This window comes from Acinonyx jubatus, chromosome B2, assembly GCF_027475565.1.
Source record: "Acinonyx jubatus isolate Ajub_Pintada_27869175 chromosome B2, VMU_Ajub_asm_v1.0, whole genome shotgun sequence".
NCBI lineage: Eukaryota > Metazoa > Chordata > Mammalia > Carnivora > Felidae > Acinonyx > Acinonyx jubatus.
This window is the reverse complement of record NC_069385.1, coordinates 95746483-95771710: the sequence shown is the minus strand read 5'-3', so window position 1 is coordinate 95771710 and position 25228 is coordinate 95746483. Positions and strand designations below refer to the sequence as shown.

Here is a 25228-nt window from a genome sequence, read left to right as displayed (position 1 = left end):
GACATCAGTGATTCAGGTTGTTACTTGTGATGATGCCTAATTTTGAAAAAAATAAAAGGAAGAAAGACAAGAATAGCATTTGGGGTACCCTGCTGTGTTTGTTGAAGCATTTCAAAATACATTTATTTCATATTCCTACTTACTTCCTTAATCATATTGATGAATTTTGTCTCTAAGTTTATGATAAACCCTTTTGAAAATGCATCTTATCTGATAGAAAACTGAGGTGAGAAGTCCAGTTCCATTGTTTAAATAAATGTCTTTACCACAGTAAAGAGATTATACTTTTCTATTTCCTTCTCATAATTAGAGTTTGTCACTGATTTTTATGTCCTAGCAATGGAAATTATTTTTCCTATTCTGATTTGTTTTCAATATAATCAGAAGTTCTATAATTAATCACAAGACTCTAATTTTGTGTAATTGGAAGCTAGTCAAATATGTCACGAAGCTCATGTCAGAAGGGCCTAAATATACAAATTCTTTATTAGAGGATAGAAATTATATAATAGTTTTATTTTTTTTTAAGTTTATTTGAGAGAGAGAGAGAGAGAAAGCATGAGTCAGAGAGGAGCAGAGACAGAAAGCGGGGGATGGGGGGAGAGAAAGAGAGAATCCCAAGAAGGGCCCATGCAGTCAGCACACAGCCCGATGGGGGCTCGGACCCCTGAACCATGTGATCATGACCTGAGCCAAAGTCGGACACCTAACTGACTGAAGCACCTTTTAGAGGAAAACTGTAGGACTACTTAATGAATCCAAAAATAGTGCAGTATCTCGCTTCAGGTTAGAGAAAGAAGCTATGAATGAGATGTGAAGGAGCACTGGGCTTTTTTACATTTAATTAAAAACACTTGCTATATCTACAAAGTCAGAGTCTCTATCAAGGAAGAAATCAAGGTGTTTTAAGACAGCAAGAAAATTAGGTCATAAAGGCAAGAAAAAGTAGCTGAAGTACTAAACAAATGAATACATTTTGCAGCATCTGTTAACATAAATGTTAGAAATATGTTGTTAGCCATCTGGGGCTACCATGCTTGAACTATACATTTGGATCAGTGATTTGAAGTTCAGCTGTGGAAGGAAATGGAACTCTTAAGTATCCTTGTTGATCAGTTGTTTTTAACAACCCAAGACCCTCCATTTCTTCAAGTGCCTTCCCAAGGACAGTGTTTTGTCACATAATACATCGCTGTTACTGATGCTTTAATAAAAATCCTATCCACTCCCTCTTTTCAAAATTTATTTTATTTTTATTTTTTTATCAATTTAATTTATTTTTTAAATTTACATTCAAGTTAGCATATAGTGGAACGAAGATTTCAGGAGTAGATTCCTTAATGCCCCCTACCCATTTAGGCCACCCCCCCCCCCCCCCCGCCCACAACTCCTCTAGTAATCCTCTGTTTGTTCTCCATATTTAAGAATCTCTTCTGTTTTGTCCCCCTCCCTGTTTTTATATTATTTTTGTTTCCCTTCCCTTATGTTCATCTGTTTTGTCTGTTAACGTCGTCATATGAGTGAAGTCATATATTTGTCTTTCTCTGATTGATTTCACATAGCATAATACCCTGTAGTTCCATCCATGTAGTTCTGAATGGCAAGATTTCATTCTTTTTGATTGCCGAGTATACTCCATTGTGTGTGTGTGTGTGTGTGTGTGTGTGTGTGTGTATATATATATGCTACATCTTCTTTATCCATTCATCCATTGATGGACATTTGAGCTCTTTCCATACTTTGGCTATTGTTGATAGTGCTGCTATAAACATGGGGGGGTGCATGTGTCCCTTCAAAACAGCATACCTGTATCCCTTGGATAAATACCTAATAGTGCAATTGCTGGGTTGTAAGGTAGTTCTATTTCTAGTTTTTTCAGGAACCTCCATACTGTTTTCCAGAGTGGCTGCACCAGTTTGCATTTCCACCAGCAGTGCAAAAGAGATCCTCTTTCTCTGCATCCTTGCCAACACCTGTTGTTGCCTGAGTTGTTAATGTTAGCCATTCGACAGGTGTGAGGCGGTATCTCATTGTCGTTTTGATTTGTATTTCCCTGATGATGAGAGATATTGAGCATTTTTTCATGTGTTAGTTGGCCATCTGATGTCTTCTTTGGAGAAGTGTCTATAAATTCTTCATAGATTTTAGATACTAACCCTTTAACTGATATGCCATTTGCAAATATCTTCTCCCATTCTGTAGGCTACCTGTGCTTTTTATTTTGATGAGGTCCCAGTAGTTCATTTTTACTTTTGTTTCCCTTGCCTCCGGAGACATGTTGAGTAAGAAGTTGCTGCGGCCAAGATCAAAGAGATTTTTGCCTGCTTTCTCCTTAAGGATTTTGATGGCTTCCTGTCTTACATTGGTGTCTTTCATCCATTTTGATTTTATTTTTGTGTATGGTGTAAGAAAGTGGTCCAGGTTCCTTTTCTGCATGTCGCTGTGCAGTTTTCCCAGCACCACTTGCTGAAGAGACTGTCTCTATTCCATTGGATAGTCTTTTCCTGCTTTGTTAAAGATTAGTTGGCCATATGTTTGTGGGTCCATTTCTGGGTTCTCTATTCTGTTTCATTGATCTGAGTGTCTGTTCTTGGGCCAGTACCATACTGTCTTGATGAATACAGCTTTGTAATACAGTTTGAAGTCCGGGATTGTGATGCCTCCTGCTTTGGTTTTCTTTTTCAAGATTAATTTGGCTATTCGGGGTCTTTTCTGGTTCCATACAAATTTTAGGATTGTTTGTTCTAGCTCTGTGAAGAATGCTGGTGCTGTTTTGATAGATACTATCCACCCCCTTTGCTACACTCCCTATTGCTCTATCTCTACTTCCAAGTGTTAGTGAAAGTCCATGTCAACGGAAAAAGAATTCTTGTAGAAAATTAAAATATGTACTTAGACATACATATCTTTTGTGTCTTCACTTTACTAATGAACATAATTGTAGACCCTTTGACATTAGTTTTAGATTATTTAATCAATTTAAGTATGTAAGTGTAGTGCAGAATAGATTATGTTTAATTAAAATTTCCAGTATCAGCAGTGGTACATTGTTTAGTAATATTTAGAATGGAGATAAGTTTGCCAATGTAATGTGTAGCTTATGTCTGCCATTTATACCAGGAAACAGACTCAGCAGGAAGTTAAAGAATTGTGGACTGTACTACTTAAAAAAGATAAATAGCATGCACTATGAAAGCCACTCTTCTGTCTGGGCAGTCTTTTAAACATTTACTAGAAGCCTATAGATGCAGTTGGCAATTTCAGTGCACATAGTACAATTTATGTGCATATTCAGGAAGCTTTATGAAAAACTTCCACATAATATTTTGCCCAAGATTCATGGTTACAAATAACAAACAGAAAAGGAACAGTTTGGTTGTGGAAAACCCAGATAAGTATATTTCTTACTTTAAATGGGAAATTGAGAGATGTAAATTTAACTAAATATGGTATAGATGTTTTGGGAGACAGAAATGATGAATGAAAATGTAATGAATAAGGAACTTTAGAACTTCTGTTACTGCCTCACAAATTTATTAAATGAATGAAAAACCTAGGAATTTAAGTGATTTTTAGAGTCTTTACATATAAAGATTTATGGCTGAACAAATGTCAGTTCTGTCTCTGTGTAATTGTGGTAGTTATACAAAATGAGAGAGAATGTGGCCAGTGAAATCCAGCAGGGGCCAGAATCCTCTCAGCTGACTTGCCTATCGCAAATGTAGCACTGGAGATTTCTTTCAGGGAAGCTGGAAAGAGTATAGATGTGGTATATTATGTTTTCTAAAGCTTTAGGATGGCCAAATATTTATGACTAGATATATTAGGGAATGTAAAAAGTATAGATAGGACAGTAATGGTACTGTTTTACTCAATGGTAAAGTAAACATCTCTATAGTAAAACCAAGAAGGACAGGTTCTAGAATCAAATGCAAATTTTGGATAAGTATGTAAGACAAATACATGAGGCTAAAAAAAATTTGGTGCTTAGGACACAGAGGTCACCTGTTGCCTTTATTTGGGTGTTCCAGGTGTCTTTGGCTGAACAGTTTATGAAGCCCTCATGTGCCTTGGGGATAATATCACTTTTAGGGATATTGTGAGGATAACAGTCTGTATAGAACTTCTAATAAAATGCCCTGCATGTAGTAAAAACATGAGGAGTGCTGGCTGTGTTGCTGTTACCTCCACAAGAGCAGTCCTTTAAGAAGACAAACAGAAGTTTGACAATGCATTATCTCTTGGGTGCCAACATGAAAAACAAAATGTGTCAAATTCCACTTGCCAGATCTTTGTTTGGCTTGTGAGAAGTCTAATTGTGAAACTGCTTGCTATAGTAGCTTGAGAATTTTGAAGCAAAATTATTGGAGTATTTTAGAAGTAAAATGATTTTATGGGTGTTTTACTTTATGGAAGAAAATCCAGTGATCCATGTACATTTATCACTGCATATCTCTTAATACCTTTTTTTCCTTGCTCAAGCAATTGTTTTACATTTCGAAGTGATGTAGAGCATCAGTAAGGTGCTTAGGTTAGCCTCTGAATAACAAGCTTCTTTTCACACCATAGGTTTCATGATCAAAAATCAGCACTGGGATGTCTGCTTGCGTTATTCCCAGGTTTACTCTCTCAGTTCTTCATATCATCCAGACCCCTGAACTGGAAATATCTTGTTAACTCTGCACTGTTTAATATTCTTTGGCAATTAAACTACTTGGGCATGTTTAGAGCTCAAATGAAATCTATGCGTTTTGCTTGACAAGGTTGTTGGTTGATTTTTAGAGCCTACATATTGAAAATCATGTTTGAGGCTACCTGATAGGGAAATTTTCATGTACTGAAGCATTGTACTGATGAAACCAAGTCTGTTTTGAAGATCAAGTAAGATAATGTGTGTGTGAGCCCAGTGAAAACCAGAAAGTACTGTGGGCATCTGAGCACTACAGTGTTAGGATTAGTGATGAACAGCATCTCAGGCAGCCAAAGGGGAACATGAAACTGGGCAACAAACTTGGTTCCAGGAGGAAGGGGGAATATAATGTGGGTTCTCACAGTTTGGGATTTGTAATTGGGATCCATTGCTATTATAAGAAAATGGAGTTCAAAAAGAACAGGATTTTCCATTGGTTAACATCAGTGAAGTTAAAAGAGCAGCTGCTTCTAAAAGTTAATTTTACTTGGCATCTGCCTTGGTCCCAGTAATAAAAGTGATAGTTCTGTTCAGCAACCTGTGCTCTCTAGAGCTATATCTTTTGTTGCTGTAAGGCCTCCATTTAAATAAATTGTTGCCTTTAGATTTCAAAAAAGTTTTTCAACCTATAAATTTTTATCTCTTAGAATTGAGGCATAAGCATAATATATGCATCTTCAATTTAGAAAAGTGTTAGTATTCTAGGTTTTGAGTTGGTATTCTTGGGTGAAGTAAGGTGCAGTGGAAGCCATCTCAAATCTTGTATGAAATGAGACTATGAAGGCATTTTGAAAAGCATTCCCACTTGTTCTTAATTTAAAAACACACCTGTTTAAAACTTGTGTCCACACAAAACCTGCACATGGATGTTTATAGCAGCTGTATTCATAATGGCCAAAAGTTGGAAGCAACCAGACATCCTTCAGGTGGTGAATAGATAAGTAAACCATGGTACATCCAGATGATGGAATGCTAAAAAGAAGTGAGCTATCAAACCATGAAAAGACATGGAAGAATCTTAAAATCATATTGCTAAGTGAAAGAATCCAATCTGAAAAGGCTACATACTCTCTGATTCCAACTATGTGATATTGTTGGGGAGGAAGGATTTCTTTCCCTCTGGGTCCTTCTGATATCAGACAGATTAATGGGGGAAATTCAAGTTAATAGCATATGTATGGGGAATCGATATGGACATGGAAATTCTGAAGACAGCGTGACAACGCACTGCTTGTATAACCTAAGGAGATGGATGTGGTCTGAGGACACATAGGGGAGAAAACCATTAGCAGGAAGGTGAGGAGATGTTTGCAAAACCAAGGTTGCCCTGTTAGGTAGGGAAGTTTCTTAGGTAAAGAGGAATGAATCACTGTTAATAGCTCTCTTTCTAGTATACGCAGGCAGTTGAAGGGGAAGTAAAGAGCTTTTCCTGAATCTGCTGGGTTTTGATTGTTTTGAACTCAACATAATGTTTATGTCCAAGTGGCCCATCTTGGGGTGGTCTGCCTGTGGTCCCTACAGTGTTCTATCAAAGGCAAAACTAAGGAGACAGCAGAGTAGAAAGATAAGTGATTGCCAGGCATTGGGGAGGAGAGGGGAGAGGAAAGGAAGGGATGAATGGGTGAAACACAGAGGATTTTTAGGGCATTGAAACTGTTCTGTTTGACACTAAAGTGGTGATACATGTATTATATATCTGTCCAAAACCATAGAATGTATAGCACGAAGAGTGAACTGTAATGTAAACTATGGACTTTGGGTTTTTCAACATAGATTCGTCAGTTGTAGTAACTGTGCCACTTTCATGGGGGATATTGGTAATGGGGGAGGTTATACAGATGAGTACATGGTAAATCTCTCTTTCTTCCTCTCAGTTTTGCTGTGAACCTAAAATTGCTGTGAAAATAAAGTCTATTTAAAGTAAAAAAGTAAAAAACCAAACCAGAACAGAAAACACTAAATTTGGTGTCTTTGTCATTTGTAGATATATATAAATGCCACTGCCCTAATATCACTGGAAGAGAGAGTAAGTACGATTCTGCCTTTTTGAGCAGAACAAGATTGTATGAAAGGAAAGGTCTAACTCGTGCTGATTACCTATCTTGGAGTTCTTTTAAGGTACAACTTTGATATTAGTGCATATTGTCATTCCTCTTGAGTTTTGTAAGGAAGGTGAAATCAGTGGTAGAGGGTAAAACCCCAGAGAACAAAATTGAGCAATATTTTCCAAGTGAGCATTGTTTTCTTGTCATTTTTATGTGTTTTAATTTAGCCAGTGTTGGGCGAGTCGTTCAGAAAGAAGGGATTTATTATTTTAAAATGAAGCCACCCTTTTGTTCTTCATTTTCAACTGATTGAGTCACCTTTGTTTTTGAAATGTCTATTGACTCTTGAAGAATCATGTACCGTATTTACCTATGTAGTTTAGCTCCTTGTGTATTTTTGCTCCTTCCCTTCATGCCCATCATTTGAAGAAGAAAATCATGATTTCTTTTTCCCCTTTCTACAGGGCCCTTTAAAAATTCTGCTTCAAAATAACAACTGGCTGATAGCACAGTCTCCTTTAACATGTTAAGAGCAGCAGCTTCACAGCTGGAGGCAGAATGCTTTCCTTAGCGAACATTTTCTTTTACAAACTGTAATTCATTTATTCCAGGTGTTTATTGAAAGAGTTAAAGGAGCTGTTAGTTGTATTGTCTTTCTTTCTCTCCCTCTCTCTAGTAAATCTGTAATTTCTTAGAATCAGTGTTATAAACTTTTAGGTCTATTGGCAAAATTCCTTATTTTTCTGATTACTCCCACTAGGGATAGCCCACACCAGGCAGATAACCTCTAATCTCCCATTCCATATCCAGAGCAGATATTGGCAATCAGACCTCTTTCCTGGATGTAGCTTGGAATGAACCCTCCACACTGGGCTCTATAACCTACTCGTGAATAACAGTTGGACATCACTGCTTTATGTGTAATCCCTGGCCTTTTTTTGCCAGCCCATGATTTTACCTGTGACTTACCTGCTGATAACACCTAAATTTATATCTTTAACACCATATCCTCTCCTGGGCTCTAGCTCCACATATTCAGTTGCCACTTGGGTATTCAGAAGCACCTCGAATTCAGCATGCCAAAACACTTGATTGCCTTTCTTCTTCCCAACCTCCTCTTCCTATAGTTACTATGTTGCAGTTAATAGAATAATCTACCTGCCTAGATGTCCTCTATAGCATATGCTTCTGTTTTAGGCATAAAATTATGCGGAGTATACCTCCTTCATACTTCTCACATTCATGTCTTCCTTTCCGCTTCCTTGCCACTGTTTCTATCATAGTTTGATTCTTTATCTTAGATACCTGGATCACTCACCTACAAACAGTTCCTCATACTGCTAGAAAATAACTCAGCCTTACTTTCCTCTCTTGAACTGTTTCAAACACAAATGTATGCAGAATAAATGTATGCATGTACTTACCTCCAGGATCATAATTCTAAAAATTACTCTTTCCATGCTGATCTGATTTGAGTGGAAAGTCTCAGAAGAAAATATTTGTGTGTTTGCCTTACTCTTGAAAAGATAGGAGAGCCAAGCATGCTTTATATCTATGGTTTCCATCCTTGAGTAGATTAATCTTCTAATTGCTATTTGAATTTAAATTTTCTTGCAACTTTGTGTCCTTTTGAGCTGGAAGTGTTGTAAGACTCCTTTCAAAATAACTTCTCTACCAGGAAGTGCATCCCATTTAGTTAACAATAGTATCTTGAAAATTGTTTAACATAGCTCCTTCATTATGTAACAATTTACATAAATGACAAAGGACTTTTTTCTTTTTTTTACATCTAAGTGAGCTGTATTTGAATAGAATCACTTGTACACTGTTCCTGACTCATTTTCTGTAAATTTTTGAAGCGGATGTGTCTTGCCAGGTTATGGTTTTTTAATGGGTGTTCACTGTAGAAGACTTTTAACTTTGATGTATGTTTTAAACTTTCAGTATTGTTGGGAAAATTATATTTTAGTAGACATTTTTGTTTTATTTGTAGCTATTATTGAATGACCAAAACAAAACAAAACAAAAAAACCCACATCAAAAGACATAGATTAGAAGGAAGGAACTATGTCGTGATTACTTTTTAGTATTTAGATTTAGATTACTGTTATAGTAATCCATAATTTGAGTTTTGGACTGTTTTTTTTTTTTTTAATTTTTTAATGTTATTTTTGAGAGAGAAAGAGACACAGAGTGCAAGCAGGGGAGGAGCAGGGAGAGGGAGACACAGAATCTGAAGCAGACTCCAGGCTCTGAGCTGTCAGCACAGAGTCCGATGCGGGGCTGGAACTCACTGACCGCGAAAATATGACCTGAGCGAAGTCGAATGCTTAACCAACTGAGCCACCCAGGTGCCCCTGGACTAGTGTTTTTGGACTACTTGTTTCCTTTGAACTAGGGAGCTATAGTTTCAACTGCATTGAGTGCTTCCCCTCATTGTAAAAGGAGGACTTAAGATACTCCAGTCAGCTAGAAATGAAAAGAGAAATGTGTGTGGTCCCTCTAGTTGATAGGTCATATTTACTTACGAAAACTTGAGAAATGCAACACCAAAAAGGCCAGTGTCTAGGGGAGACTTTTCTAAGCTCATGGTTCCATTGGAAATGTTTGAGCGAGGTGAATCTTTCATCTTCTCTACAGTATTTATTGAGTGCCTACTGTATGCCACACCATATGCCGTTTTAAGCAGTGGGGGAAAAGTGGGGGGCAAGACAGAATAGACAGAGTTTATATTCTTTTGGGAAGAGAAAGACACAAATAAGCAGAGTAATAAGGTGATTTCAGATAGTGATGAATGTTGTGAGATGACTGAATAACAATACCTGCAGAGAGGGTGCTGCTTTACCAGGAGTGATTAGGGAAGGCCTGTAGGCAGAAGTTACATTTGAGCCAAGTTGCAAATAATGCTAAGGAAACTTCAGTGCAAAATTTGGGAATCTTCAAGACTGAAAGTTTATGGGTTGGTGGTTCTTGAAGAGCACTGCCCTGTTCTGAAAAGTGAAGGAAATAAGAGGAGACAGAATCACACTGGGATCAGGCAAGGGCCTTTGACTGCTTTACAGGTGTAGTGTGATTTGCTGGGAATCGTGGAGAGTGCTGTCTACCGTGGGGATGCTGATTTCAGGAGCTAGCACAGGTTCTACGCGAGTGCGGTAGCTAGCTGCTTATGGTCTGAAGAACCCAGTTTCTGGGTCACCTGGGTGGCTCAGTTGGTTAAGCATCCGACTTTGGCTCAGGTCATGATCTCACAGTGTGTGGGTTCGAGCCCCATGCTGGGCTTTGTGCTGATAGCTCAGAACCTGCGGCCTGCTTCGGATTCTGTGCGTTCCTCTCTCTCTGCTCCTCCCCCACTAGTGCTCTGTCTCTGTCTCTCTCTCTCTGTCTCTCTCTCTGTCAAAAATAAATAAACATTAAAAAAACAAAAAAAAGATCCTGGTTTCCTCAGAAGTATAGTGACAAAGTTGGACCACATGCCTGCAGACTTTCTCTTGTGTTTTGTACCTTTGAATCTATGTGGTATTTATTGGCATTAAAAGGAGAATTGTTAGGGGCACCTGAATGGCTCTGTTGTTTAAAAATCTGACTCTGGATTTTGGTTCAAGTCATGATCTCACAGTTTGTTGTATCAAGCCCTGCATTGGGCTCTGTGCTGACAGCACTGAGCCTGCTTGGGATTCTCTCTCTCCCTGTCTCTCACCCCTCCCCCTCCCCCCACTTGCGTGCATGCATGCACACATGCTGTCACTCTCTCTTAAAATAAATAAAACATTTAAAAAAAATTTTAAAAGGAGAGTTATCAGATGGCAGAATCCCTTATTTTTTGTACTTACATATAGTGCAAAATGCTAGATATACTCAGTGATACTGACCGTTAAAATGACATTTTTTAAAGAATCCGTAATCTTGGGGCACCTGGATGGCTCAGTCAGTTAAGCATCTGACTTTGGCTCAGGTCATGAACTCATGGTTTGTGGGTTCGGCCAGCGTTGGGGTCTGCCCTGGCCGTGAAGAGCTTTCTTGGGATTCTCTCTCTGCCCCTCCCCTGCTCCAGCGCTCTCCCTCTTTCAAAATAAATAAATGTTAAAAAAAAAAAAAAAGAATCAGTAATCTGTTATACTTGTCTAAAAACCACACAAGCCTTGCATTAGTTAATTCAGTTTACTAGATGCATTCTTAATAATGAAAGGACATTCTGACAGCTCACCCCAACCTCTCAATAGTAATAAGAAATAAAGTATATGTTATGCCAACTTTTTTTTATGGTTCCCATGAAACATCCCCACCTCAAACAGCCCATTTAGCCATCACAGATATAAACTGTGATAGATCTTCCTTCTCTTTCATTGTTACATGTCAAGGACATTGCTGTATCTTTTAATTAAAAACAAACAAAATGTGCAAACCAAAGCCTATTTAAACTAGACAATTATTCATTTCATGTTATAGAGAAAAGTTTTTAATGTTGAAAATCTTATGATAGTGTATTGCTTTTTTGTAAGGCTGACAGTTGTGATTCATTTTTGATTTAGTTTTGCTCAAAGCATGAATTTGAAAAGCTTTAACCATGAGATGTAGATATGGATATATTTGCATGGAGTTATACACTTGGAAGTTTTTTGATTTGTGACACATTAAAATTTTTTAAATATCTGTTATGCCAGTGCTGGGGATGCAGTGCCCCTCATAGTCCAGGTAATGAACTCATAGCTACTTGGGCTCAGAAAGAAATTTCAGAAGAAATGATGGAGCCAGCAGTCCCTAAAATGAGGTTTATGTTCTGTCAGCAAAAGGTCAGCAGATGGCTTTAAAGAGCTTTGGAAAGAGCTTTATAACCTCATCTGCTTACCATGAAGAGATACATGCTCTTTTTGAAAATGCTAATTGTTTTAAAAGTTGAAAGCAAAAACCTTTGGAAGATTCAAAATCTTCCTTGAAATAATTTTACTCAGAGCATTGACCAGTGATTGAGGAATTATTCTTGTCAGTGATTAAGACGTTTGAAAATAAGTTGTAGGGAATGGGAAGCGGTGAGATGGGAGTCAAATCATTAAGTATATGTGTTCCAGAAACTGGAGCTATGGCAGATTTCTACCTGATATGCTCCCGTTGTGTCTTGTGCAATTGGCAGAAACTGTATACAGGCATATCTTGTTTTATTGTGCTTTGCAGATACTGCGTTGTTGTTTTTTTTTTTATAAATTGAAGGTTTGTGGCAACCTTGCATTGAGCCAGTCTATCGGTGCCATTTTTCAAATTACATTAGCTCACTTTGTCTCTAGGTTACTTTTTGGTAATTCTGCCAATATTTCAAACATTTTCGTTATCATTATATTTGTTATGATGATCTATGATTGGTGATATTTGATGGTACCATTGTAATTGTTTTGGGGCACCACAAGTTGTGCCCACAGAAGATAGTAAACTTAATTGATAAACGTTTTCTGTGTTGTGTTTGACCAACCACCCATTCCCCTGTCTCTCTCTCCCCTTGGACCTTCCTGTTCCCTGAGATGTGTAACAATTTGAAGTTAGGCCAGTTAATAATTCTAAAATGGTCTCTAAGTGTTCGGATGAGACAAGTGTTCACTTGTCTCTCACTTTAAAGAAATAAGCTTTGTGAGGAGGGCATGTTAAAAACTGAGATGGGCCTAAAGCTAGGCCTCTTGTACCAGTCAAGTTGTGAATACAAAGGAAAAGTTCTCAAAGGAAGTTAAAGGTGCTACTCCAGTGAACACATGAATGATAAAAGCAAAACAGCCTTATTGCTGTATGGAGAAAGTTTTTATGATCTGGATAGAAGACTGAATCAGCCATAACATTCCCTTAAGCCAAAGCTAATCCAGAGCAAAGCTCTAACTCTGTTTAATTCTGTGAAGGCTGACAGAGGTGAGGAAGCTGCAGAAGATAAGTTTGAAGCTCCCAGAGGTTGTTTCATAGGGTTCAAGGAACTATGCTGTCTCTATAGCATCAAAGTGCAAAATGAAACAGCAGGTGCTGATGTAGAAGCTGCAGCAAGTTATCCAGAAGATCTAGCCAAGATAACTAATGAAGGTGGCTCCACTAAACAACAGATTTCCGACGTAGATGAAACAGCCTTCTATTGGAAAAAGATGCCATCTAGGACTTTCATAGCTAGAGAGGAGAAGTCAGTGTCAGGCTTCAAAGCTTCCAAGGACAGGCTAACTCTTTTATTAGGCCTTAAGGCGACTGGTGGCTTTAAGGTGAAGCCAATGCTCTTTCTTTATCATTTCGAAAATTCTAGGACTCTTTAGAATTATGCTACATCTACTCTCCTTGTGGTCTGTAAATGGAACAACAAAGCCTGAGTGATGGCTCATTTGTATACAGCATGGTTTACTGAATATTTTAAGTCCACTGTTGAGACCTCCTGCTCAGAAAAAAAGATTCCTTTCAAAATATTGCTGCTCATTGACAATGCTCACCCAAGAGCTCTGACGGAGATATAGAACAAGATTAATGTTTTCATGCCTGCCAATACAATATATAAGGAGTAACTTCAACATTCAAGTCTAAGAAATGTATTTTGTGACATTGTAGCTGCCATATATAGTGATTCCTCTGATGGTTCTGGGAAAGTAAATTGAAAACCCAGACAGGATTCAACATTCTAGATGCCATTAAGAACATTTGTGATTCATGGGAAGAGGTCAGAATATCAACATTAATAGGAATTTGGGAGGAGTTGATTCCAACCCTCATGGATGACTTCAGGGGTTCAAGACTTCAGTGGAGGAAGTAGCTGCAGATGTGTTGGAAATAGCAGGAGAACTAGACTTAGAAGTGGAGCCTGAAGATGCGCTTGAATTGCTGCAAGCTCATGATCAAACTTGAACAAACGAGGAGCTACTTCTTATGGATGAGCACAGAAAGTGGTTTCTTGAAATGGAATGTACTGGTAAAGATGCTGTGAAGATGGTTGAAATGACAGCATAGGATTTAGAACATGACATAAACTTAGTTGAGGAAGCAGCGGCAGGGTTTTAGATGATTGACCCTAGAACTTCTGTGGGTATAATGCTATCAAACAGCATTGTGTGCTACAGAGAAATCATTCCTGAAAGGATGAGTTAATGGTTGTGGCAGACTTCTCTTTTATTTTAAGAAATTGCCACAGCCACCTCATCCTTCAGCAGACACTACCCTGGATCAGGCAGCTGCCATCTACATTAAGGCGAGACCCTCTACCAGCAAAAAGATTATGACTTGCTGAAAGCTCAGAGGACGGTTAGTATTCTTTAGCAGGAAAGTACTTCTAAAGTAAGTACATTTTTTTTAGACGTAATGCCATGCATACTTAATAGGCTACAATATAGTGTAAATATAACTTTTATGTGCACTGGGAAACCAGACAATCTACTTGATTCACTTTTTTTGCAATATTTGCTTTATTATGTTGGTCTGGAATGGAACCTGCAGTATCTCTGATGTGTGCTTGTCGTCAGTCACACTCATCCTGTGCCCAGTGTTTCAGCAGTGTGGCTCAACAGGACCTTGTAGAATGTCTAATGAAAGAGCAGGTGTAATAACTTCAGACTAATGAGGGGAATGGTTAACTTTCATTTTGAAAATTTCAATTTGCCCTTTGGAGAATAAATTAGGGAAGAGGCAAGAGTGGAAGCAGAAACAACAGTGAGTGGAGATGTATTAATAGTTTAGGAAAAAGTAAATGAAGGCTAAGATTATGATAGCATTGAGTTGAGAAATATTCTCTGTATGGAATGAACAATATATTTAAAATATATTGCAGTTACTGGAGTGTTTTTGTTTGCTTTCATTTAGAAAAGACAGTTTGATTAGAAAGCATGCTATGTAGATTGACAGAAGTAACTGAAAAAGCCCAGTCTGTCTTCTCCATCTGTTTTCAGAAAATTCACTTTTGAAATATCTAGATAAATTTTCTTTTTTGAGCATAACTCTGGTTCTGAGCCATGCAATCTCTTAGATGACATTTTATTAAGGGATTTGACACTAGCAGATATTGTGTGTATTAAAGTGTTATGTTTATAAAATTTTGGCTCTTTTTAAGTTAATTTATTTTGAGAGAGAGCGAGTACACACTTGGAGAGGAGCAGAAAAAGAGAATCTCAAGCAGGCTCCACACTCTCAGTGCAGAGCCCAATGTAGGGCTTGAACTCACAAACCGTGAGATCATGACCTGAGCTGAAGTCAAGAATGGGATGCGGGGTGCCTGGGTGGCTTAGTTGGTTAAGCGTTTGATTTCGGCTCTGGTCATAATCTCATGGTTCATGAGTTTGAGCCTTGCCATCAGGCTCTCTACTGTGTTGTTTTAAATGAAAAAACAAAAACAAAAAAAGAGTTGGATACTTAGCTGACTGAGCCATTCAGGTGCCCCAAAAGTGTTTTGTTTATAAAACCTTATAAAACATACAACATTTTATGTCATGAAGTATAGATTTAACATTTCTTAGAGATACTGAGAGTCTTTTGGCTATGCTAAATTTGCAGCAGACTGTCTCACTTTATTTTAAATTAGTTGATGACTGTTGACTTGTGTTAACTCTTGTCCCAAAGTGGGAATGTCTCTCCATTTTATTAATTAGATGATTTACTTAGAATGACTTCACATGTGGCATTTTGGTCAACATTTTTCCTCCACAAGCATAGTATATATTAAATGTTTTAAAAGTGATTTTATTTTACTTGTATAATACTAAAAATTAGGTGTTATGAGTTAAATGTGTTTTGTTTTTAGAACATTTTAATTAATGTATGAAATAATTAGAAAGGATACCCTGTATAAAAGCAAAGGCTATCTTTCAGTTTGTCATTTGCCTTAAGGAAGGTTCTGTTTTGTGAACTGTCAAATAATTCACTGGTACATTTCAAGATCTATTTTGACATAATAGGATCTAGAAGAAATCTTTTACATTTGTTTTGGTGTTTTAGTAAGGTTACTTCAGGCTCTCTGGTTGCTTTGGATGAATGTTTTTACTTTGGGGGAGTTAAATTCTTATAGTATAAGAAGGCTTTCTTTTAAGAACAGAAAAGAATGAGAGATACATAGAGATATAATTAATATTGCAATAAAGTATAGCAGAGGCTCACATTTTCATGATAAACTTTCAACCTGAGGTATAATATTTAACAATAAGGCTTTGAATCTTACATTTTCTTTTCTAGATAAGTTTGGTGTCAGTTGTCAATATTAAATACTTTTGAGTTGCTTTTGTGTGTTTAAAAGATATTCTTGGTTTCTTATAGTAATGTGGTTCTCAGAATGAAGGAGTACATGGTAGAGAGAGAGAAAGAGAGAGAGAGAGAGAGAGAGAGAGAGAGAGTGTGTGTGTGTGTGTGTGTAACCAATTCTGCATGTAACCAATTTCACAGTGGCTTAGCTATAAATGAAAGTTCCTCTCCCCAGTTTCTTCATCATCCCACGATTCAGTGCTACAAAGTTGGTTGCTACAAATTTAGAAGTTTTTCCATTTTTATTTACAAAGATAATGTATGTATATTTTTTAATTTTTTAATGTTTGTTTATTTTTGAGAGAGAGATAGAGCGCAAGTGGGGCAGGGGCAGAGAGAGAGGGAGACACAGAGTCCGAAGCAGGCTGCAGGCTCTGAGCTGTCAGTGCAGAGCCCAATGCAGGGCTCACACTCATGAACCACAAGATCACAACCCGAGCCAAAGTCAGACGCTTAACTGACTGAGTCACCCAGGTGCACCTACAAAGATAATATTTTTATAACTAGAAGTTTTCTCATGAACTCATGAAAAGATGTTCTCAAGATATTCTTCTCTTATTCTTTGCTTTACCTCCTTTTTCTTTACTTCTAAACTCAGTGACCTACCCTGCAAAACTTAGGGCCATGTAGTTAGCTTTACTCACATGTGTCAGCTTTCTGTGCAATTCTTTAATTTAAAAAAGAAAAAAATTGTACTTACATTTTAAGTACTCCCCTCCCCGTTTTGCATTTAGTGTTCAGATGTGTTCCGTAATTGATCTTTGCCGTTTTTACTAACCCTGTTCTCTGCTTTTAGTTAACAGCCAGGTCCTTGCCTGCTGTGCAGTCAGATGAGAGACTTCAGCCTCTGCTTAACCATCTCAGGTAATAAGATGACATAACCCTTCTTATGCTTATGATTGCAAGTGCATCAAAGTGGGCAAAGTGTATTAAAGTGATTAAAACCCCTTCAGTTACTAAAAACTTAACAGTTTTTGTTCCTAGCTTTAATTCTGTGATGCAAGTTGAAGTTCTTAATATATTACACTTGCTACCCTTGACTTTGGGGTCTGTTTGAAGCTTTTTAATTCCATGAAAGTATGTAGAACTAGTTGATAAGTTGAAGTTAAAACAAGCAGAGGTGACTAACTACAGAAAGATCTCAAAGTAATGAGCTATTTACTTGCAAAGTGGAAGCATACTTCTGGGACCCGCACAATTTTATTGGGGATAGATGAAATAGGTAGGATTTGTTTTCTAAATACAAGAATAATATATTCTCATTATTTTTTAAAAAATTAGAAAGTATAGGAAAGGGAAAGGAAAAACCCATCATTACCACTCAGAAGTAATACTTCCTTCTGTGCTGTTTTGGAACCTAGTGTTGAAATTATACTTTACATTTGCTGGGTTTTTTTCATTTTAAAATAAATGCAAGACTTTTCTGTTATTAGCCTCTCTTCAAAAACATTATTTTTAGTGATTGCATGGTATTTTATTGTATGACTGTACTGTAGTCTATTCATCCTTTTGGGGGCATTTAGATCATTTCCAGTTCTTTTCACTAGTGTAAAAAATGCCATATGTTAATCTTTGTATTTTTTATCATTTTCTTAGCATAGGTTCTCAGAAGTGCAATTACTTTGTCAAGGCATAGGAACCATTTTCAAGATTTAAGTATATGTATTTTTCAAAAACCTTATCCTGCTTATATTTTTATATTATACAAGATCGCCCATTTTACTGTACCCTGAAGAAGAGAGGACAACTAAAACCATTGCTAATTTAATAGTTAATCACAGAGGATACTATTGTGACCAAGTACATTTCATTGATTCTTAGTAAGAATGATCCTAAAACATTTTATTATCCATTTTCATTTTGGAGTGGAATTAACTATTTGTATATTTGTTCATGTGTTGTTAGAATCTCCTCATTTTATTTGATCTTACGTATTTTAGATGTAAAGGATAGTAATTCTGAGGTGTATTTGTTACTACATTTTTTTCTTGCAAGTTTTCGAAAATGGTGCATTATCCATCATACCTATGTTTTCAAGTTTTATGTAGGCAAACATCTTATAGTTTCTTTTTATTCTTTTTTTTTTTCTTTTTGAGTGTGTCCAAGGGACCTAAATATAGAGGGACAAAGTTTTTATTAAATGGCTATATATCACTGTGCTATCTTAGATTGTGTGGAATTCACATGTTGACAGCACATGCTTCCCCTTCCCTTCCAACCATAGAAACAAAACATGTCATGAATTACAAAGTAAGTTTGAGGGCCAATTTCCTGTTGCTTTCACTGGTTACCAGAATTGCCAGTTCTCTTCAATTAACCTGTTTTGAGAGAGTTTGGTTCTTGAATTTAATGCCAATAACATATCAACTATGGCTCAGCCCGCTTCTGTTCTAAACAACCTGTTTGTATGTGACTTCTTTCCTCCCTGCCTCCCACACTTCCCAAGTTCATTCAACAACCCTGAATCACCCTAATTTATTCCATTTTGATCTCTGTTTGTCTCTTCACAACCTATTTCTCTTTCAAGATTTTACTCCTCTTTCTGTTGCTTCTAACAGACAAAAGGCAAAATGTTCAAATCAGAAGTAAAGCTTAAGAAGTAAAAGAAAAATAGGAAATGCTTTCAGTAAATCCAAGTAGTACATATTGGTGAATTAAACGCTTGTCCTAATTGACATATTTGTCTTATGTATAAATGTGTATATTAATGTCTTTGGGATTTACCTTTGCACAGAGCTCAGTTAGACAGAATTCATTGAGAATGAAAGGAGATCAGGATCCTGCTGTTGTATCAAACAGCACAAAGTATGGCTTCACAAGATTTCTTTCTCAGTTTTTATGTGTTTTGAATCTCAGTTGCTTATTTGTCAGGGTTTGAAAACTGATATGGTATCCATTAATCACACAACATTCTGGAAAATATGTTTCAAGAAGTCTGTCTGATTGTTGTTTTAAAAAAATACAATTCTATAATTATTTAGTTAGAATTACATTGTTTTCTGCCAAAGGCCAGGGCAAGGGTAGATAAAATGTCATCATAAAAGTAGATGAGAAATGTCAAAAACAGTGGATTTCTGAGCTAAAGAATGAGTAACAATTTGAAAATGATACTGATCCAAGCATTTGCTAATTGTGCCTTTGAATTGTAACATGTAAAGTAGATTTGGCTTTAATATTTTAAGGAGTCAGATCAAACAGAGATATTAATAGTGACCAGAGCAATGTTAATCTGGGCCCCACTTCATATTTTGACTTACCTGATCCTAGGATGGATGTTATTGAGAGTGGGCAACTCAGTAGATAGGATGTAAATAAACTTTGGGCACATGCTTGAAGTTGAGAATGGATAAAAAGGTAGTTATAGAAAATTGGCCCTACCTCCCATCTAATCCCCCCTCCCCACCTTTTTAATCGAAGTATAGTTGAAGCATAATGTTGCCTTAGTTTTAGGTGTACAACATTATGCTTCAACAAGTTTATCTGTTACGCTGTGCTCACCACAAGTGTAGCTACCAACTTTTTATTCTTTTAAAACTTAGAATGTTACTTCTCATTCAGAAACTTAGATGGATATTAATTTCTAGTATCTGTTAGTGCTCTTTATTTTTCTTCACTCCTTTTCACTTCTTTCTCTTTCCCACCTCTCTTACTCTTCTCTCTGGTAACTTTTCCTTCCCAGAGACACGTTTTTTAACCTCTGTATAATTGTTTTGTTGTTGAGGATGGTTCAGACTAACATTTCATTGGATTGACTAGCATGAATATTGTACACAGTTTTTGCATTTCCTAGAGCACTGTTACTGAATCATGTTTGAGTTGCTTCCCCAACCTCCCTCTCCTGCCCATCCAAATCTCTTGATTTTGTCTCCTGAGTATATCTATTGTTGTAGTAACTTCTTCTATATTTTCCTTGTTGCCCTGTTTGCCCTCTAAAATATTTCACACGATTGCCAGAATTATATTATTCCTTGGCTTAAAATCATTCTCTTGTCTCCCCAATTTCACTGCAAAGGAAGTCTGAACTTCTTGAGTAGCAGGTGAGGTCCTTCTAGAAGGGCCTGCTGTGTCTCTTTGGATGCTTTTAGTACTGGTCCCCTAACTTCTAGTGCCACCAAATGCCTGAAGTTCCTCTAATACAGCTTGCTGTTGTCGACCTCTCTGTCCTTGAGAATATCTTTCCATCTGCCTGGAATGTTCTCCCCTTCCTTCCTTTCAGTAACTTAACTAATTTTTGCTTGTCCTTTAAGACTTAGCCCATGTTACCTCATCTGATAAGTTTTCCCTGACTATTTAGTTCCCAGGCCACTCCCCCCAGTTTGAATCTGATGTTTTTTATATGTGTTTTCATAATATCCCCATGGCTACCTGTGTATTACAGAACTTACAATGTGGTAATCATTTGTTTACTTTCTGATGACTCCATTATAGTATGGGCTGCTTGAGAGCTTGTAAGGTGACTTTCAAATTTGTATTTCCAGTGCTGGGACAGTATATGACACCTGATAGGTGTTCATTATGTGTTTCATTGAATGAATGAATGCATATTATAACAGCAATATTCTGTTTGTTTCCTGCATGATGTTTTTGTAATTTGTAAGTCATATTGCCACATTTTTTCGGGTATAAAACCTGGTTCAGAAGATATAAACCTAAATGTCTGAATCTCACCTTTAGTTAATGCTTGATTCTATGCAATAATGATGGGTTCTTCTTCCTCCACCTCAGTATGGTAATTGTCAACTAGAATTTAGATTAACTACTGACACATCTCTTCAAGTCCTTGAAACTTGCACAAACTGTACATTCGTTTAGGCCTTTCATTCTCAGCAGAGTTCATTCAGGACTGGTTGCTAGGCAACGAGGGCTAGATGCTACATGTTATATGCACCAACTGATGTTTCTTTTTTATCATTATTAAATGAAATGGCTTCTCATTTTATTACCATGTCAGAGACGTCTGTATGTAGGGTGGCAGCTGATGTGCATAGTTTGACACTTTCTCTTGTACAAAGAAAGTAACCTTGTGATATGCATTTCAAGCATATTGTCTTTTTTGGGTGTCTAAATGTAATGTTTTTCTTTTTACCTTTCTTTTGCTTAGTTCAAAATAGGAAATAATGCTATTTGATTTGAAAGGTTCTAATGATAATCTTGTTACAAAATAGTAATCATCATTGATTTGCATGAACTGTATAGTTTAGATGTTACCTAGGGGGGATAGACGTTAGGAGGTTGAGATTGAGATCATTATTAGGTCTAATTTTGTTTAGTGCCTCTAATGATCAAAGAAGAATGATGAATTGCATTTTAATTAAATTTGTCAATAAAACTAATTTGGGAGATGATACAAATACCTGTAAAAATTAAAGTAGCACTACAGAGAAATTCTCAAATCCTTTTTACAGGACTTAGACACTCAAAAGAGAATTAGTTTAACACTTTGCCAACCTACTAATCTAGGATATTGCTTAACAATATATATTATTCTGAGGATGTTGAAGTGATGTGTCAATTTTTTTTAGTTTAACCTAGTTCTCTAGTTAAAAGTTAAATTAAGCATAGAGAAACATTTTGCTTCAATGTCTTATGGAAATACAAGCTTATTTTTATTCATTTGTAGTGTCCATCCATTCATCAGCAACTGAGTGCCTGTTATAAGCTTGGAATAAAAACATAAGACCCATTTTCTGTTCGCAAGGAGTTTAAAGTTTTGACTTCATTTGAGAGGCACTTAAACATGGCACAAAATTTGTAAACATCTCTAATAGAATTAAACACAAAATACATAATTTTATTATTTTAACTATGTTTCTCATGGAATTATTTCCTTAAATAGTAGAGTCGTGACTTGTTTTGGATTCTGTACTTCCTGCACAGTAGTGGCTCCCAGTGGGTACTCACATTGGACTGAACTTTACTCTCACTTGAGAGCTGATGTTGTCACTAATGAAGAAGGAGCATAGAGGAAGACAAGGGGATTAGGGAATGAATATGGTTGCTGAGATTATAGGTTTGGTAGTTTAAGACATTTTAAACTTCAGGTGCCTGTGGAGCTCTGGGGCAAATGTTTAGTAAGTGGCTAAATACAGACCACAGTTTAAGAGTGAGGTTTACACCACAGAGAGACTCATTTGCTAATCATCACTGTTTAGGTGGTGGGTAAAATCAGGGCAATGGTTGATATTACTCAGGGAGAGAGTATAAAGTGACAAGGGGACATGGCCCTGGATAAAACTGATATGTAGAACATCAGTGTTTAGGTGACTTGCAATGGGCAGTGATGAAGGTAGGAGGTGAATTAAAAAAGAAACCAGTGAAAAGTAATGAGGAATCTTGAATGAAACAGGAACACAAGGGATAACGGGATCAAAGATGCTAAGGGAAAGATTTCAAAAAGGAATGGTAAACATTGTCAGATGCCATAGAAAAGTCAGTTGAGAATTATATAATGTCAGTTGGATTAGGCATGTGGGAATCACTGGTGGCTTAGCTACAACATTGTAGTGGTGCAGATGTCATTCTGATTCCTGTGAAGAGTCCAGAAGTAAATGAGAAATTATGCTGTGGAAGTACAAGGGAGTGTAGCCTACTCTTGGCAGAGCAAGGAAAAAAGTAGACAATATCCATGAGTTTCATAGTTGGAGAAAGTTGTATTTTTCCTTAAGATTGGAAAGGTGAATATGTACAGGTTAAGGGGGAAATGAAGTCTGTGGAACTAAGAGAAAATAATTGAAGGGGCGAGTTTTTAGAAGAGGTAGGAGGAGATGGGACCAAGAAATCACACTGGCTGTAGTTCACAAAGTACTTTTTATAGTTCTTATTCAGGCCATCTCATCCCATAAGACCAATTCATGACAGATGGTCCTTTATCATTATCCTTTTTTTTTAATTTTTAAGATTTTATTTTTAAGTAATCTCTACACCCAATATAGGGCTCAAACTCACAACCCTGAGATCAAGAGTTGTACACTCCACCAACTGATTCAGCCAGGCGTCCCTCATTATTCCTGTTTGAAAGTTTGGTTGGTGATAGAACCTCAAGATGTTCACTATTAAGGAAACCTGATTTTTCTAATGAAAAGTACTACATTTCCCTTCTCAAAAGAAATGAATGAATGAATGATTTCATAAGACTTTACTATTTTTTCAAAAGTGATACTAAGAACTCCTCAATTGGAAGAAATAAAATTGCTTAGACTTAAAAAAAAGTTAAATTTCCAAATGCCAGAGAGAATTTGCGTAAATTCTCTATCTGTAAAGAACCTATCATTAGATGTGTCATCTAATGGGTCTCATCTCATCGTGACTTTGCTGTCATCCTCACATCGCTGCATTTTCTAGGGTGAATTGTATAATGTACTGATTTTTAAATTTGGAGATATATAAAGGTCTTGGACTATGTTCTTGTGAATGTAGAAGTTTATCGTAAATAAATATCTTTGCTAACCTAATTATATTACCCATGGGATTATACTTATAAAATGGTATTAGATTATCAAGAGCATATATTAAAGATGATTTTTATTATGTCACTTAAAAACAAGTAAGTATGAACAGGTGAGACTAAAGAGGGAAACTTTCAGCTCACGTGAGAACTTTAGTTGTTTGAATTTTTTTTCCTTAGAAATAATGCCTTTCCCCACAGTGTATGTATCCTCTTTTACCCTTCCACCTCAAGACTTGAAATGAATGGGGGCAGATTATAATTATTTTTTTTAACATTTTATTTATTTAAAATTTTTTAATGTTTATTTTTGAGACAGAGACAGAGCATGAGCAGGGAAGGGGCAGAGAGAGAGGGAGTCACAGAATCTGAAGCAGGCTCCAGGCTCTGAGCTGTCAGCACAGAGCCAGATGTGGGGCTCAAACTCACAAGCAGTGATATCATGACCTGAGCTGAAGTCGGACACTTAACTGACTGAGCCCCCCAGGTGCCCCAATAATCTAGGTGCCCTAGATTATTAATTAGTAATCTAATTAATAGATTAATAGCTGCTCTTTAGTAATGCTTTGCCTTTCATTAAAGAACAACTAATTAAAAAACATGTATTTATTATACTGTTTCTCCTAAATTTGTTAGCATATTTGAGCTCAACAATGAAATAGAAATCAAATAAAGGTAAAATAAACCAGCAAAGTAGCATATAGCCTATAGTAAATACTTGGACTGTATCACATGGATTAACTTGTAATGCATCCTGAATTTGTAAACACATGCTTATATTAACCCTTTATTTTAAAATCATTTAAAATAATGAGCATCTTCCTTCAGTTGGTATTATTACAGACTGCTCTTGTAAATTTTTTTTCTAATGCAGTACATTTGGTTAATATGTACACTTTTGTTTTTTTGAGAGAGTGCATGTGTGTGCTCATGGGGGGGAGGGGCAGAGAGGGATAGAGAGAGAATCCCAAGCAGGCTCCACACCCAGCGCAGAACCTGACCTGGGGCTCATCTGTCGACCTTGAGATCATGACTTGAGCGGAAATCAAGAGTCAGACACTTAACTCACTGAGCCACCCAGGTGCCCCAGTATGTACACATTTTTATTTATTTCTCTAAAGCTCTTGCTGTCATAGATTTTATATCAGAAATGCAATCTCTGTAAGAGACTTTTCCCAGTGTACATCATGGTGCAGTTCTTGGTGTTTTCTTTTTGAGTTCATTCTCATTTTGAAATCAGAAAATTGTGTGGGCATTCATGTGCTAGAAAAAGGTTTAGTGGATAGGGACTTCCACCAATTGAGGACTGAAATGAAAGCCTCATTAATGTGGTCCGCATGCTTCAGTTGTTTGTCAACCCTCTCTTATCCCCAGTTCTAGCCTCTAGCAGTGCTTTGAACTATGTATTTCCTTTCCTGCATGCAACAACAACAAGCTTTTACAGCTCAGTGACTATTGTGAGGGTGTTCTAGGTGCCTTGTAAGATACTAATAAATTAAAAACAATGTATTCTTTTCTATTATTTATTGTCCTTGGAATATTTTCATTTCTGTATGGAACATGTTCATGCCTTCTTAGAAATGCACAAAAAGTATTTAAAATCAGCTTGTTGTGTTAAAGGCACTATAAAGGATATTCTGACTATATACAAAGGAACTAATAGATGTGATCCCTTAAAAATCTATATTCTAACAAGGAAAGAAGACCATTTTATGCACACACACACGCCCCTATACAGTGCCTCTCCCCCACACCCCCCCCCCCACCAAAGCTGTACTAGAATAATTGCTACAGCTTAATCAAGTAGAGTAAATAGACATA

General features: G+C 36.8%; 1 protein-coding gene across 3 annotated transcripts in view; it reads left to right on the top strand.

Annotated features, from left to right (window-relative positions):
* The window catches only part of PRIM2 (DNA primase subunit 2), a 336405-nt gene that overhangs the window by 156086 nt on the left and 155091 nt on the right, over positions 1–25228 (top strand). For all 3 annotated transcript variants that reach the window (XM_053222625.1, XM_015070154.3, XM_053222626.1), the window contains exon 8: positions 16760–16827. In XM_053222625.1, coding sequence (XP_053078600.1) covers positions 16760–16827 — 68 coding nt within the window. The remainder of the gene's footprint in view (positions 1–16759; positions 16828–25228) is intronic.